The sequence below is a fragment of the Penaeus monodon genome, chromosome 10, assembly GCF_015228065.2.
Source record: "Penaeus monodon isolate SGIC_2016 chromosome 10, NSTDA_Pmon_1, whole genome shotgun sequence".
NCBI lineage: Eukaryota > Metazoa > Arthropoda > Malacostraca > Decapoda > Penaeidae > Penaeus > Penaeus monodon.
Genome location: NC_051395.1, coordinates 23,569,956 through 23,582,455, shown reverse-complemented (window position 1 = coordinate 23,582,455; position 12,500 = coordinate 23,569,956). Strand labels below are relative to the sequence as shown.

Below are 12,500 nucleotides of genomic sequence, written 5' to 3'. Positions count from 1 at the left end.
ACATGACACCAGAGAAAACGGCATTGAAATACAATATAAAATCTAAAAATATAGATTCTCAATAGAAATACACTCATAGTCATTTATATAAACACACATTAATACTAACGTCACATTACATGCTTCTGTAAGTAAAAGAGATTACTGAACGTGACTACGCTACTAAATCCCTATGCTGGGCCATGCAACCTAGATCGCAACTTTGCAACAGCCGCGATTCCGGCGTCATTTAACACCACCGCCAACCGCAGCGAAGTTTTACGTTACCGTTAGCACTCATTTCAAATTGCTCTGTGTAATTAGCATGTTCATCCCGAGTCATTAACAGGTACACTACTACTTTTGTCACTAACTCTGCTGCAACCATCATCATCAGAGTGTTTGGTTACCACCATCACCGAACTGGCTGTCATCACCAGTGTCACCACCATTACCATGCTCAACGTAACCACTACCACCTTTTCTGCCATCATCACCAAGCGTCGTTGTCACTACCATCATCACCACTTTCTTCAACAACGTGCCATCTCCACCCCCATCACCGTTGCCATCACCACTCTGGCACCACCAGCACCACCACCTCCCTCATCACCACCACCATCAATGCAGCCACCACCATCCGTGCCACCAGCACCTCCATCATCACACCCCGTTGTCATCACCGCCTCGACAGGAGCTCGCGCGTACGCATGAGCAAGTCGGTTCGGCCGCTCGCGTATATATAGCGGGGCGTCTCGCGTCTCGCCACAGATCAGCTCAGAGCCTCGCGGAATACGGTCATACCTCCCGCTTGCTCGCTACTCTCCAGAGCTTCATCAACCACAGTATCTCGTTTTGGGATTTTTGAGTGTGTTTGTGTGACAGAAAAGAAAACAACACGCTTCGAAACAAGACATCGTTGAAGGAGATTTTCGCTTTGTTTCATCCAAGCAGCGACAGTTACCGCGGCTTCACATCTCAAGCTACTGTACCGGCCTAATCCTCTTTTAGCCCAAAAAGGATCTTGGATAAAAGGGTTACCGCAGAAGACAAACAGTACTCTAAAGTGAACTTGAATTGTGAAAAACACCTGTGAGTGTAGAGATTTAAACGGAAAAACTCTTGGAAACCGGACCTTGCCTCCCACGACCTAGCATCGATCGGCCCCCGTTTACATTTTTTGTACTTCGGCCTCCCCCTGACCCCACCGAGTTCGTCCGGTCCGACCCCACCGACCTCGCGCGACGTCGGGTCACTGAGGAAGTCCCTCCAGAACCTAATCAAGTGTTCAAAGCGGAACCGGTGACTTCAGGAGCACCATGATTGCCACTGACATCAGAAGGGAGTCCCTTAAGGCCACAAAGAGTGTCTTGGGCTCTCTGAACTCGGCCATTGCTGACTCCATCGCGCACGGCAAACGGTAAACACAATGGACACCTTTTCTCGTTTTAGTTTAGGGGTGTGTGTTTGGGAATGTCTTGTGTGTCTGTAAATGCCTCTCTTGTGTAGGTGATTGTTTGAGAATGTGTGTTTGTGTGTGTGTCTATGGTTAGGTGTGTGGATTAATGAAACCTTATTCTTCAAAACTCACACCAATTTTCCTTGCAACTGATATTCCGAAATGACTAACTAAAAAAATTACCTGAGTGTACCTTGAGGCTATTTTAAGCGGTCAGTCAGTTTCTCTCTCTCGGTCTAATTAATGACATCCATTATATGGTCCAACAAGTGTTCCTTGACGTCAGTTGGTGTGTGTGTGTTTGTTTTGCTTTATGGTCACTTGTGCACCCATTGTTTTCATTGTTGCTTTGTGTGGGTGTTTTTACCTTTTTATCAACGGGTTTCAGGTAGAAAAGATGGTCGAAGGGAGAGAAGAAACTATGTACATGCGTGATAGTCATCATTTACTGAACCATCGCTAAAGTACAGACACAGACAAGAGCACGGACCACGATTAAAACATGTCAATAATTATATTCATAAACCTCAAACCCATTAAGATCACCGAGATCACGAATGGAGTAATCGTGGCCAATAATGGGTCTGCCTCAACGAGACCGCCAAGTCGAGGATCGTTTTTCTTTTTTTTTCTTCTTCTTTTTTCTATGCGGTCGCCGTGACGTAAGCATGACGTCACGCGCTACAGCTGTGTCACTCCCTTCGCACGAGCTTAACCGACAATTCCTCTTTACGTCGACTGCTCTTCCTTCTCGAATCTCTTTATAGTTATTCCTATTTCTACCATTTTTGTTAGATTTTTTTCCTTAATAGATTACGATCAATTATAGTCTGGGATCTTATGTCATTGAAGGCTTATTTGAGAGTCGAGGGCTAATGTAGGCCGAGGAGGTACCCCGAGCGAAAGGAGGAGGAGGGGGGGCGAGAAAGTGAAATTCCTGTGCCGGATCACCCCCCCCCCCACACACACCTTGTCCGATCGCTTTCTTTTTCATGGTCGATAAAGAAGAAAAAAAAATGTATAGACAAGGAAAAGAAAGCGATTGCTTAGGACGACGCTAACACGGATATACCGACACGCGGAGTTTCAGTACATTGAGATATCTCGTTTTCTCATATGCAAAAGAAAGGAATGCAATTAAAATGAAGACTGATGAGTATATTCAATAAATACATAACTCATGCTCTCTCACCAAGGCTAATCTCGAAGTCACGTGACCAAACCGACAAATGAAAACCGCACTGCGTCCGGTCGTCACAAAGTCCTTTCTCAGATGAACGGAAGAGGGAGTGAGGGAGAGGGATGGAAAGAAAAACAAAAAACACTTTTTTTATTGCATAGTATAAGTTTACTTGTTTCGTTTTTCTTCTTCTTTTTCTTTTACTTTAATTCGCTCCCTGCTTCTGCCTCCTTTTTCTTCTTCTTCCCTGTCTTCTTCCTTCTCTCCCTGCTCCTCTTCCTAGTCTTCCTTCTCCTCTTCCTCCCCTTCCTCCTCCTCTTCCTCCTCCTCCTCCTCCTCCTTCTTCTTCTTCTTCTTCTCCTCCTCCTCCTCCTCCTCCTCCTCCTCCTCCTCCTCCTCCTCCTCCTCCTCCTCCTCCTCATACAGCTGGGAATCGCATCTTATGAGAGCAGGGGGGGAGAGGGAACCCGGAACCCGTTCTTTTGTGTCGCTCTTTCCACACATTTTATTCGCATTACGCGTACTTTCTCTCTCTCTCTCTCTCTCTTTCTCTCTCTCTCTCTCTCTCTCTCTCTCTCTCTCTCTCTCTCTCTCTCTCTCTCTCTCTCTCCTTTTCCTGTCCCTGTTTTTTTTTATTCTCTCTTTCTCTTTTTTTCTCTCTCTCTTCTTATTCTTTTTCTTCTTCTGTTTATTTCTCTCTTACTCTCTCTCTCTATCTATCAATCTATCTATCTGTCTCTGTCTATCTATCTCTATCTCTACCTCTCTATCTATCTATCTATCTCCACATTATTCATAGTGAAAGCTATCGGCTTCTCCATCACTGTTGTGACATACTATCAGTTTCACATACCGGGCGCATTAACCGCTTCATCCGGGACTTTGCACCCTTATCACCGGAAGCCCCTCCCTCTCCCACCTCCCTGCCCCCTCCCCCTATCTCCCCCCCTTCCTCCCTACCCCCCCCCCTTCCTCTCGACCCCCACACACCCCACTCTCCTGTTAACAAACACACACATCCCGTATTTAATTCTTAATCTATTTTTCTGTCTCTCTTGACATTAGCCCTACGATTATTACGGAAGGAAAATTAGCTAATCACGATGATAATTAAGAGGACATGGAAAACACGCATTAATATGTCGTCAAATCCGGTCACTCAACGTGTTATCTAATTATTAGCATAGATAAAAAAAATATATAGTCTTCATTTGTGACGACATTTAAAAATCAAATTTTATAGAACTTTTACTTACTCTTCTTACTTTATCAAATATTCTTATTTGCTATTTATATTTCTCATTATTTTTTAATCATCATAATCGCTATTTATCATATGATCACCCCGATTCAACCCCAGTCGTTTCTCACCATACCTATCATTTCTTTTTCTCATCTCTTTATTCTTCATTTATCAGCTGATGGCCTCAATTCACGTCTTTTTCTCCCTCTCCCTCAGAAGCGACATGCGCCTCCGCCTGGGCTGGCTTCGGCGCCGCGGGGAGACCCAGTGCAGCGTCAGACCCCAGCCAGAAGAAGCACAGAGTTGGGCTGAGAGCTTCCATAACCTCATGGCTTCCAAGTGTAAGTGTTGTTTTTTTTTAAGCTCTTTTAATAGGTGTGGAAGGAATTTTGAATTGGCAGAAAAAAAAATCGTAATGATGATACGTAATATATAAGAGAAAAAAAGGAGACAATAAGAGAAATGTAAGATGGATTTAAGGCTATAAGTTGATGTATCTATATATAGATTGTCAAAATTCCTTCCATGCCTTTATTGTACGTGAGAATAATCACATAATTTACTATGATTTAGGGTGTAATGACGTACTTCCGGTTAAGTTAATTGCCGTGCCATTTCTAGCAATCGCTTTTGTAATATTTACTTATCAACCCTTCCTTCCTATGTAAAGTTATTTGCTTTTCTTTACTTTCGCTTTTGTTGCCTTGATATTTCTTTTTCATTGTCTATTTGTTCTCTCTCTCTCTCTCTCTCTCTCTCTCTCTCTCTCTCTCTCTCTCTCTCTCTCTCTCTCTCTTCTCTCTCTCTCTCTCTCTCTCTCTCTCTCTCTCTCTCTCTCTCTCTCTCTCTCTCTCTCTCTCTCTCTCTCTCTCTCTCTCTCCCTCTCTCTCTCTCTCTCTCTCTCTCTCATTCGCATCCTGTCCCAATTTTTTATCTCTTCAACGCTTTCATTATGCGCCATGTGCCACCCCCTGCCCCCACCCCCCACCCCCAAAAACCAACGCGACAACTTCCTTAACAGGATTTGCCTACGAGCGTGCGTGACGTCAGAGCTCCCACACGGCACACGAGGTCAAAGGGCAGTCACTCTAGGCCACGCCCCTTCTCCCCCTTTCTCCCTCCCCCCCTTCCTCCCTCGTGTCCCCTCTGGACTACCCTTCCCCCCCACTGCCTTTTGTACTCCCTGCCCCGTCTCTTCTCTCTCTCTCTCTCTCTCTCTCTCTCTCTCTCTCTCTCTCTCTCTCTCTCTCTCTCTCTCTCTCTCTCCTCTATTCTCTATTCGCTATTAGCCCTGACCCCCCTTTCTCAATCTCCGCCTTCCTCCCTTTGCCCCTGCCTTGCCCTCTCCCCCTCCCCCCTCCCCCCCCCCCGGAGCAAACCCTTCGCCAAGGACTGGTAATGCCCCACCCTCTGCCCCCCCCCACTCTTCCCTCTCCCCCCCACTCTTCCCTCTCCCTCCCTCCCCCACCCAGGGCGTTGCTATTACAGACAGAGGGGGAGGAAGGGGAAGAGGAGAGGGGGGAGAGGGGTGGGGGAGGCACTAAGGGGAGAGGAGAGGGCTGGAAGAGGGAAGTAAAACAGTCTTATCTCTCCCCCCCCCCATCCCCTCCCTCTGCCTCCGTTGCAAATCGTTGGTTATATCATCAATCAGGGAACCATTAATGCAATCAACATGGCTGAGAGGGATCAACATGGCCGGCAGCATCCGTCATAAACATAAGTATGACCTCATGGACACGAGCCAGACACACATACACACACATAGAGAGAGAGAGAGAGAGAGAGAGAGAGAGAGAGAGAGAGAGAGAGAGAGAGAGAGAGAGAGAGAGAGAGAGAAAGGAGACAGCACAATACCAAAAAAAAACTATTTCATTTGTACTAAGAACCGCCACAGTATACAATCATAAAATCATTACTAAAGGAAGCAAAGAGGGAAAAAAACACATTGGAGCTCTGTACTGATAGACATATAACGTCATTTCCCAAGCTCTTTGTTACGGGTTTTTCACTGTTGATGCTACAATTACGTCAGTTAAAATTCCCCGGGGCTTCGTGTATCTAACAAAACGTTGATAATTAGGGAGATAAAGAGGGGACAGCGGAAGAGGAGAGAGAGAGAACCAGGCAGATAAAAAGGTATTCAGACAGGAAGGGAAGCAGAGAGAGAGAAGGGTAGATAAAAAGTTAACAGAAAGGAGAGAGAGAGAGAGAGAGAGAGCAGGAGAAAAGAGAGAAGAAAGAGAAGACCGCAAAAGAGGCATAGGCAGCTACACGATAGAGAAACGAAGCCCATCCCTTGTTACGCCCTTTGTTACGCCCTCTGAAGCAGCGCCGAAGGGCCTCCACGTGTCCCGCCTTACAATGCCATCCTGAAGGGTCCTTACAGGGGGTCGAGTTTCCGTCATTACCCTGCCGCCAATGCCAAGCGGCAGGGGATGAAAACCGCCTGGAAATGTCTGCCGTTAAGGTCCTTCGTGAGGATTTAGCTGGAGTGGGTGGGTTTACGTTAGACAGAGAGAGAAAGAGAGAAGGGGAGAGAGAGAGAGAAAGAGAGAGAGAGAGAGAGAGAGAAAATGGTTAAAGTCAGAGAGAGGGAGAGAGCGTGAGTATGAGCCTGAGTGTGAGAGAGAGAGACAAAGCGACAGGGAGAGCAAGAGCGTGGCAGAGCGTGAAAGGATGGGAGCGTGAGAGCGTGAGTGCGTGTGTTAGTGTGAAGTTGAACGGCGCCTTTTGTACGTTCACGAGGAGGTCATGATCCTGTATTGTTCTACGCTGAGAACGTTTCCTCTTCCCGTTTTCCTGACCTTGATTTGTTATTTGTGTCTGTTATGTCGTGATTTTGTCCTTCTGTGGGGGTCAGAGATCAGCTTTGAACTCTTTGTCTGGTTAATTTATCTATCTATCTGTCTAACTCTTATCTATTTGTCTCTCTATCTATCTGTTAATCAATTAGTCTATCCATCTATCTATTTACATATCCATCTCTGTCTGTCTGTAAGTCCTTCCCAACTAAACGACTTGTACATTGGTGTGTTGCGTGAAAGAGAGAGAGAGAGAGAGAGAGACTGTGTGTGTGTGTGCTTGTGTGTGTGTGTGCGTACACATGTTCGTGTGCGTCCCGCGGCCCACACACCCTGGTTTCTTGTGGTCAGCTCTACCAGGATGCGAGACAGAGGCGCGTCATCACTCGACATGACCTCCCTCATCACCATGCACAGGGGCTCAGTGCATGATGCTGGTTCGTGCGTCTACTGCCTGTATTCCTTTCGCTTTTGCTTTCAAACTGCGTGCGGAGGAGAGGAGAAATGAAAGGAGAGAGAGAGAGAGAGAGAGAGAGAGAGAGAGAGAGAGAGAAGAGGTGAAAGTGGAAAGTGAGTGAGAGAGAGAAAGAGAGAGAGATGAGATGAGAGGGGAGAATGAGACAAGAGAAAGAAAGAGAAGGCAAGAACGAAAGGCAAGGGAGAGAAAGGGATAGCTTATGGGTTCTCGCCGCATGTATTTTTGGTCGCCTCCAGCTGAAACGATGACAGGAATTTCAACCTTCTACGCATTCTTTGATCTCTGGCCAACATGTCGAGCGAAGGAGTTGCGTTGCAGAAATGTTGCGAGGCATTGCATTTGCACGAGAGAGAAATCTGGCGACGAGGAATGCAGGGGAACGGGAGGGGGGGTAAGGGGGAGGGGGCTGACGGGTATGGTGGGTAGTCTTTTTTCTTTTCTTTTTTTCTTTTTTTTTTTACATGTCTCCCGCTGCTGCCGTGCGTTGTGCTTTTGATTATATATAACTCTTTTGAAAATAATTTATTTCTCACTCTAGAAAAATGTCATACATACATACATGCATACATATATATATATATATATATATATATATATATATATATATATATATATATATATATATATATATATATATATATATGAATCAGAAAAGGAGAAATGCGAGCAATGAATAATAACAGATAATGAGATGTCTGGGGATGAAATGTAAGTAGATAACACTATTAATAGATAGAAAGTAGCGAGAGGGGGAGAATAATAAGATCAATTAAAATGTACTGAATAGGCTGAGGGTCGACACAATGAGCAGCATCCTTGGCAACACGGGAGATGAGATGCTGATGGGCCGAGGTAGGCTGGGAATAGTAGCTCGTGAGGCGTGGAGTGCCAGTGCCAGTGCCAAGCCTTTTTTTTAGTGCCTCGAGTGCCCGAAATATCTCGTGTCTTCGCGTTCGTGTTTGTATGTGTACGGATATAGATTGTGGTGTGAGTAGAGGGAGGGGAGGAGGGGAAAGGGGGGGGAGGGGGCACAAGGACACGGTGTCTATCTATAATTTCTTAGTTATTTTATTTTCCGAATTATGAAAAAAAAATTGCTGTTGCTGTCTTCGGTTCTCGTCTTTATAGGTCATTTCTTACGATACTTCGATTTCCAGCTTTTTTTTTTTTTTTTTTTTTTTTTTAATCTCGTCAGTAGAGAGTATTTCATGTAGAAGAGAGACAGAAAGAGAAGAGAAATATAGATAAACTACAGCGCACTCATGAATACAGCACCTTACTACATCCTCTACTTGTGTAAACATCCTCACCTGTTCGCTTGCGCATAGGCCTAAATGTTAGGGCAGATGGCGAGAGAGAGAGAGAGAGAGAGAGAGAGAGAGAGAGAGAGAGAGGGGGGGGGGTGGAGGGAGAAAAGGAGGAAAAGAGAGAGAAACAGAAAAAGAGAAGAAGACAATTTTAAACAAGAATTCACCATAAAAACGCGTCTTGGGCGTATGGCAAGCCAGTGAGTGTCATCCACCTGTCAGCTCGGAGGGGGTGGGGGGAGGGGGTGGCGCGATGTAGCGTGTGACAACCGTGACGTCACGCGGCTGGGTCTGGCTCAAGGATCAGCGTAGAATGACATTTACAAAAGGCCGACTTGGTAACTCATTCATTGCATCTCCATTTTCATTCATGCATAAATGCATGGCTTGCTACGTCATCTTCTTAGATTAGACTTTAAGTAATTGGCCTCGAACAATTTTGCCTTTTTTTCAATTTTTAAAAAATATTTTCTGACTTGAATTAACCCTTTTTTTAAACGATTTTCGTTTATTTGTTTTTGTTTCTTTCCAATCAGTCTAACCCTCCTGTTTTCTTATCTTCAACAGACGGACAGGCACTGTTCAAGGCCTTCCTGCAGAGGGAATTTAGCGAGGAGAACGTCGAATTCTGGATGGCCGTCGAAGATTTCAAGAAGACCCGCAGCGCCAAGATGTCTTCGAAAGCTTTCAAAATTCACTCAGACTACGTCGCGGTCCAGGCGCCTAAGGAGGTGAGTTGTCGTACCTGTCGCTCGTTAACGAAGTTTTGGAACAGTCACGTGGTCCGTATGCTAGTAAGTTGCGTCTCGTATCTTTCCAATTATGATACTTGTCAGCGTATTGGCACTGATCACGTGGCTTCCGGACCTTCGTTTCGAAAGTGTGAGAGAGTTTCGAAGCTGTTTCGGAAGGACGAGATTCGAGAAGTAGGTTCAAATTGCATAATCAGAGAGAAAGGGAGAGAGATTGCCTTCTTTGTGTGGGTGGGTGGTTGTGTGTGTTTTAGTAGGTATGTTCGTATCCATGTGTGCCTGTGTGTGTGTGCATTGAATCAGACCCAAAACATGACTGTGATTCAGTGACCTCAGAAAAAAAAACTCGTTGCGGCCGTGAAGAAAAGGCCAAACGACTCGTGAATCAGAGATCGGGGGTCTTGAGTCACGTCTTTTACTTCGCTGTCGCAAATCGTGGTCTTCAGAAGAGGCGAGCGGGGCTGCATGACTAACGAGAGGCCCTTTTTTTCCCTTTAATTGGAGTCGCGTGGGATTTATGACCGCCCTTGCAACCTCTGCAACCCCTCAACTTCTGGCGAATAGTTCAGATAAAAATTGACGCATATGGATGTCATCATCGGCTTGCTTACCACGCTGTGTGGTTCAACCCTTTCTCTCTCAGTCGCTATTGCCACCTTCCTTCCCTTACTCCTCTTTCCTCCTCTCCTCCTCCTTTCCCTTCCTTCCATCCTTCTCTGCCTTAACCCCCTTTCGTAATCCCTATTGCCACTCTATCTCCCTCCTCCCCCTTGAAAGGCACTGGGGTATCTCCCTTGGCTCTTGTTAGCTTTGGATCGATGAATACTGGAAGCTGGAAGTGGATGCCGCGTCGCCATGGCAACCGAGAGCGAGAGGTGGGATGCTCCGCTGTATGAGAGAGCGGGGGGGAGGGGATAGGGAGGATAAGGGGAGGGGAAGAGAGGGGAACAAGAAGAGCATGAAGTTGGAGCGAGGCGAGGTGGGCGGGATGGGGGGTGAGGGGTTAGGGGGAAAGGGGGTTAAGTAACAAAGGAAACGAAGCGGAATAAAGAGACAAAGAGAGAGAGAGAGAGTTGCGTTCCAGGTCTGACATGGACTAAATCTCATTCTCATTGTATTTATGATCTGACATCATCGTCGTATATTGCAGTTACTGAGTTCTTTGTATGTCTGTTTTTTTTAATTAAATTAAGATTGGTCATGCAGACTCAAAAAAGGGACGCAATTATTCGACTTGATATCGAAATAGTTGTCTTTCTCCTCTTACATTTTTGCAATTCCTATTCCATACTAACTTATCTTCTTTCTCACTCTTATCTTTTCTATTCTCATTCTTATCTTCTCTATTCTCATTCTTATCTTCTCTATTTTCATATTCTTTTATTCTCCTCTCTCTCTCTCTCTCTCTCTCTCTCTCTCTCTCTCTCTCTCTCTCCTCTCTCTCTCTCTCTCTCTCCCTCTCTCTCTCCCTCTCTCCCTCTCTCCCTCCCTCCCTCCCTCCCTGCGCGCTCTCGTTCCGCCCCCACACCGCAATGGCGTCCTCGTGAAGGAAACTCGATCATCAATTTGACATTTATCTTCCATATGTATCCGGTTAAAAGACTAACAAACAAACAAACGAAAAGAAACGAGAAAATAGAACGTTTTTTTATCATCAAGAAGGTCTGCAATTCTCTTCATCTTGCAAGCTTTAAAGCAGAGAATAAGTGTGCATCATATCCTTACTTAGCTTTGTTCCTTTGCTAAGCCGACAAACAGCTCGTAGATGGGGTTGCAACTAAATGCGTAAACTGGTTTTCAACATCTTTGCAAGCTGCCGATGTGCAACATGCTCGCGTTCAGTTTTCCAGGCACGGAGATGAGGATATATAACCTTTAAGCTACCTGGAAGAGACTAAGGGGTAGGAAAGCTCGCGGGGGGGGGGAGGGGGGAAGCGCGGAGGCAGGGGAGGGGGCGGTCTTTCTGTAAAGGTCAGAGGGCAAAGTTGGGTTCGTGGGAGAGACTTGGTTTCGAGATCCTGCGATGAACTGTTATTTCGATTGGCTTGTTCTCTCGTTGTTCGTGTTTTATTTCGTTTCAAGTCGCGTTTTAAGTTTGTCAGTTGTGATTATTTCGCTCGTTAGTTGTATTGTTTCCCTTTCTTCTTCTTCTTCTTCTACTTCTTCTTCTTCTTTTGCGAGTCCGGGTTTCATTGCGTGAAAAGAGTGACACGTTTGTGATGACGACTGGGAGTGCGTATCGTGGTATGGATGTAAGCTGATGATGAAATGAGTCGCCTGACATTATACATTTTGACATGCTTATTTAGTTTGTCTTTGAGGAATGAGTCGCCTGACCGCCTTTTCGCTCGTCCACAGATCAACCTGGACCCGGCCACCCGCGCCCAGATCGCCAAGAACCTCGAGTGCCCCGACAAGTACATCTTCGACGCCGCGCAGAAGAGAGTGCAGGCGCTGATGGAGTCGGACGCCTACATCCGCTTCCTGCAGTCGGAGCTGTACAAGGAGCTGCTCCACCCGGAGTCCTCCTCGCCCTCCAACGCCGACACGTTATAGGACCCCTGCTGCATGTCGGTTGCGAGCTCGACCATGCACTTGTAGCCCCAGCCCGTGCAAGCGGCTGGAGCTTTGGGACCAGCTGAGGCCACAGCGATAACAGCGCTAGCAGCAAGAGTGCCACCTGGAGTGCCACTTGGAGTGCCACAGCGACGGCGAGGCCCCTGCGAGGAGTGTCAGTGCCGCCTCTCTCTCGCCTGGCCACGGAAGGCCACGTTGTTCGTGTTGGTGGCCCCGCGCCCTCTGGCCATCGCGGGAGCAAAGGCCGGCTGTTGCTCGGGCCGCTCGAGTCCTTCGTTGTTGCCCGTTTCGAGAGGCGGCGGCGGGGCGTCTGCGCTGCCGTCGGCCACAGGAAAGATGGGGATATTTATATATATTTATTAAAAGGTGATATATATATAGACATACGTTATATTTAAGGTATATTTGTATTTAAGAAACTATATAAAACGGAGAATCTTGATTGCAAAGAGATTTTGTCAGTTTTCCTGCATACTTATTGTTATTATTCCGGTGTGAGTCAGTCGTGACTTGTGTTTGGTCAAGTAAATCAGGTGTTCCCCCCCTCCCCCCACTGAATACTCCCGACGTAGCAGGTGCTCGCCAGCCCCCCCCCCCCCCCTCAGACATACAGATGCACGGGTCACGTGTTGATGTCTCCCCCTCCCCCGCTCCCCGCCCCCTACCACGAGGCCGCCCCCTCCCTTCTCCCCATCCTGCTCACCCCCACACCCCCAAAGGCGGC

The 12,500-nt window shown here is 46.6% G+C and overlaps 1 protein-coding gene across 1 annotated transcript; it reads left to right on the top strand.

The window, feature by feature from the left end:
- Positions 1 to 737: 737 nt before the first annotated feature.
- LOC119577951 (regulator of G-protein signaling 2-like) lies at positions 738 to 12,225 on the top strand. Its single transcript, XM_037925645.1, has 4 exons — positions 738 to 1,399; positions 4,078 to 4,202; positions 9,015 to 9,178; positions 11,558 to 12,225. Exons 1-4 carry the CDS (start codon positions 1,299 to 1,301, stop codon positions 11,753 to 11,755), a joined length of 588 nt encoding a protein of 195 aa, XP_037781573.1. The 5' UTR covers positions 738 to 1,298; the 3' UTR covers positions 11,756 to 12,225.
- The last annotated feature ends 275 nt before the right edge of the window (positions 12,226 to 12,500 follow it).

Bases quoted from the DNA above. Each gene is read 5' to 3' on its own strand.
- LOC119577951 (XM_037925645.1), top strand. From the start codon at position 1,299: ATGATTGCCACTGACATCAGAAGGGAGTCCCTTAAGGCCACAAAGAGT. The intron at 1,400-4,077 runs GTAAACACAATG...CCTCTCCCTCAG, and splicing joins TCCATCGCGCACGGCAAACG to AAGCGACATGCGCCTCCGCC. The intron at 4,203-9,014 runs GTAAGTGTTGTT...TATCTTCAACAG, and splicing joins TAACCTCATGGCTTCCAAGT to ACGGACAGGCACTGTTCAAG.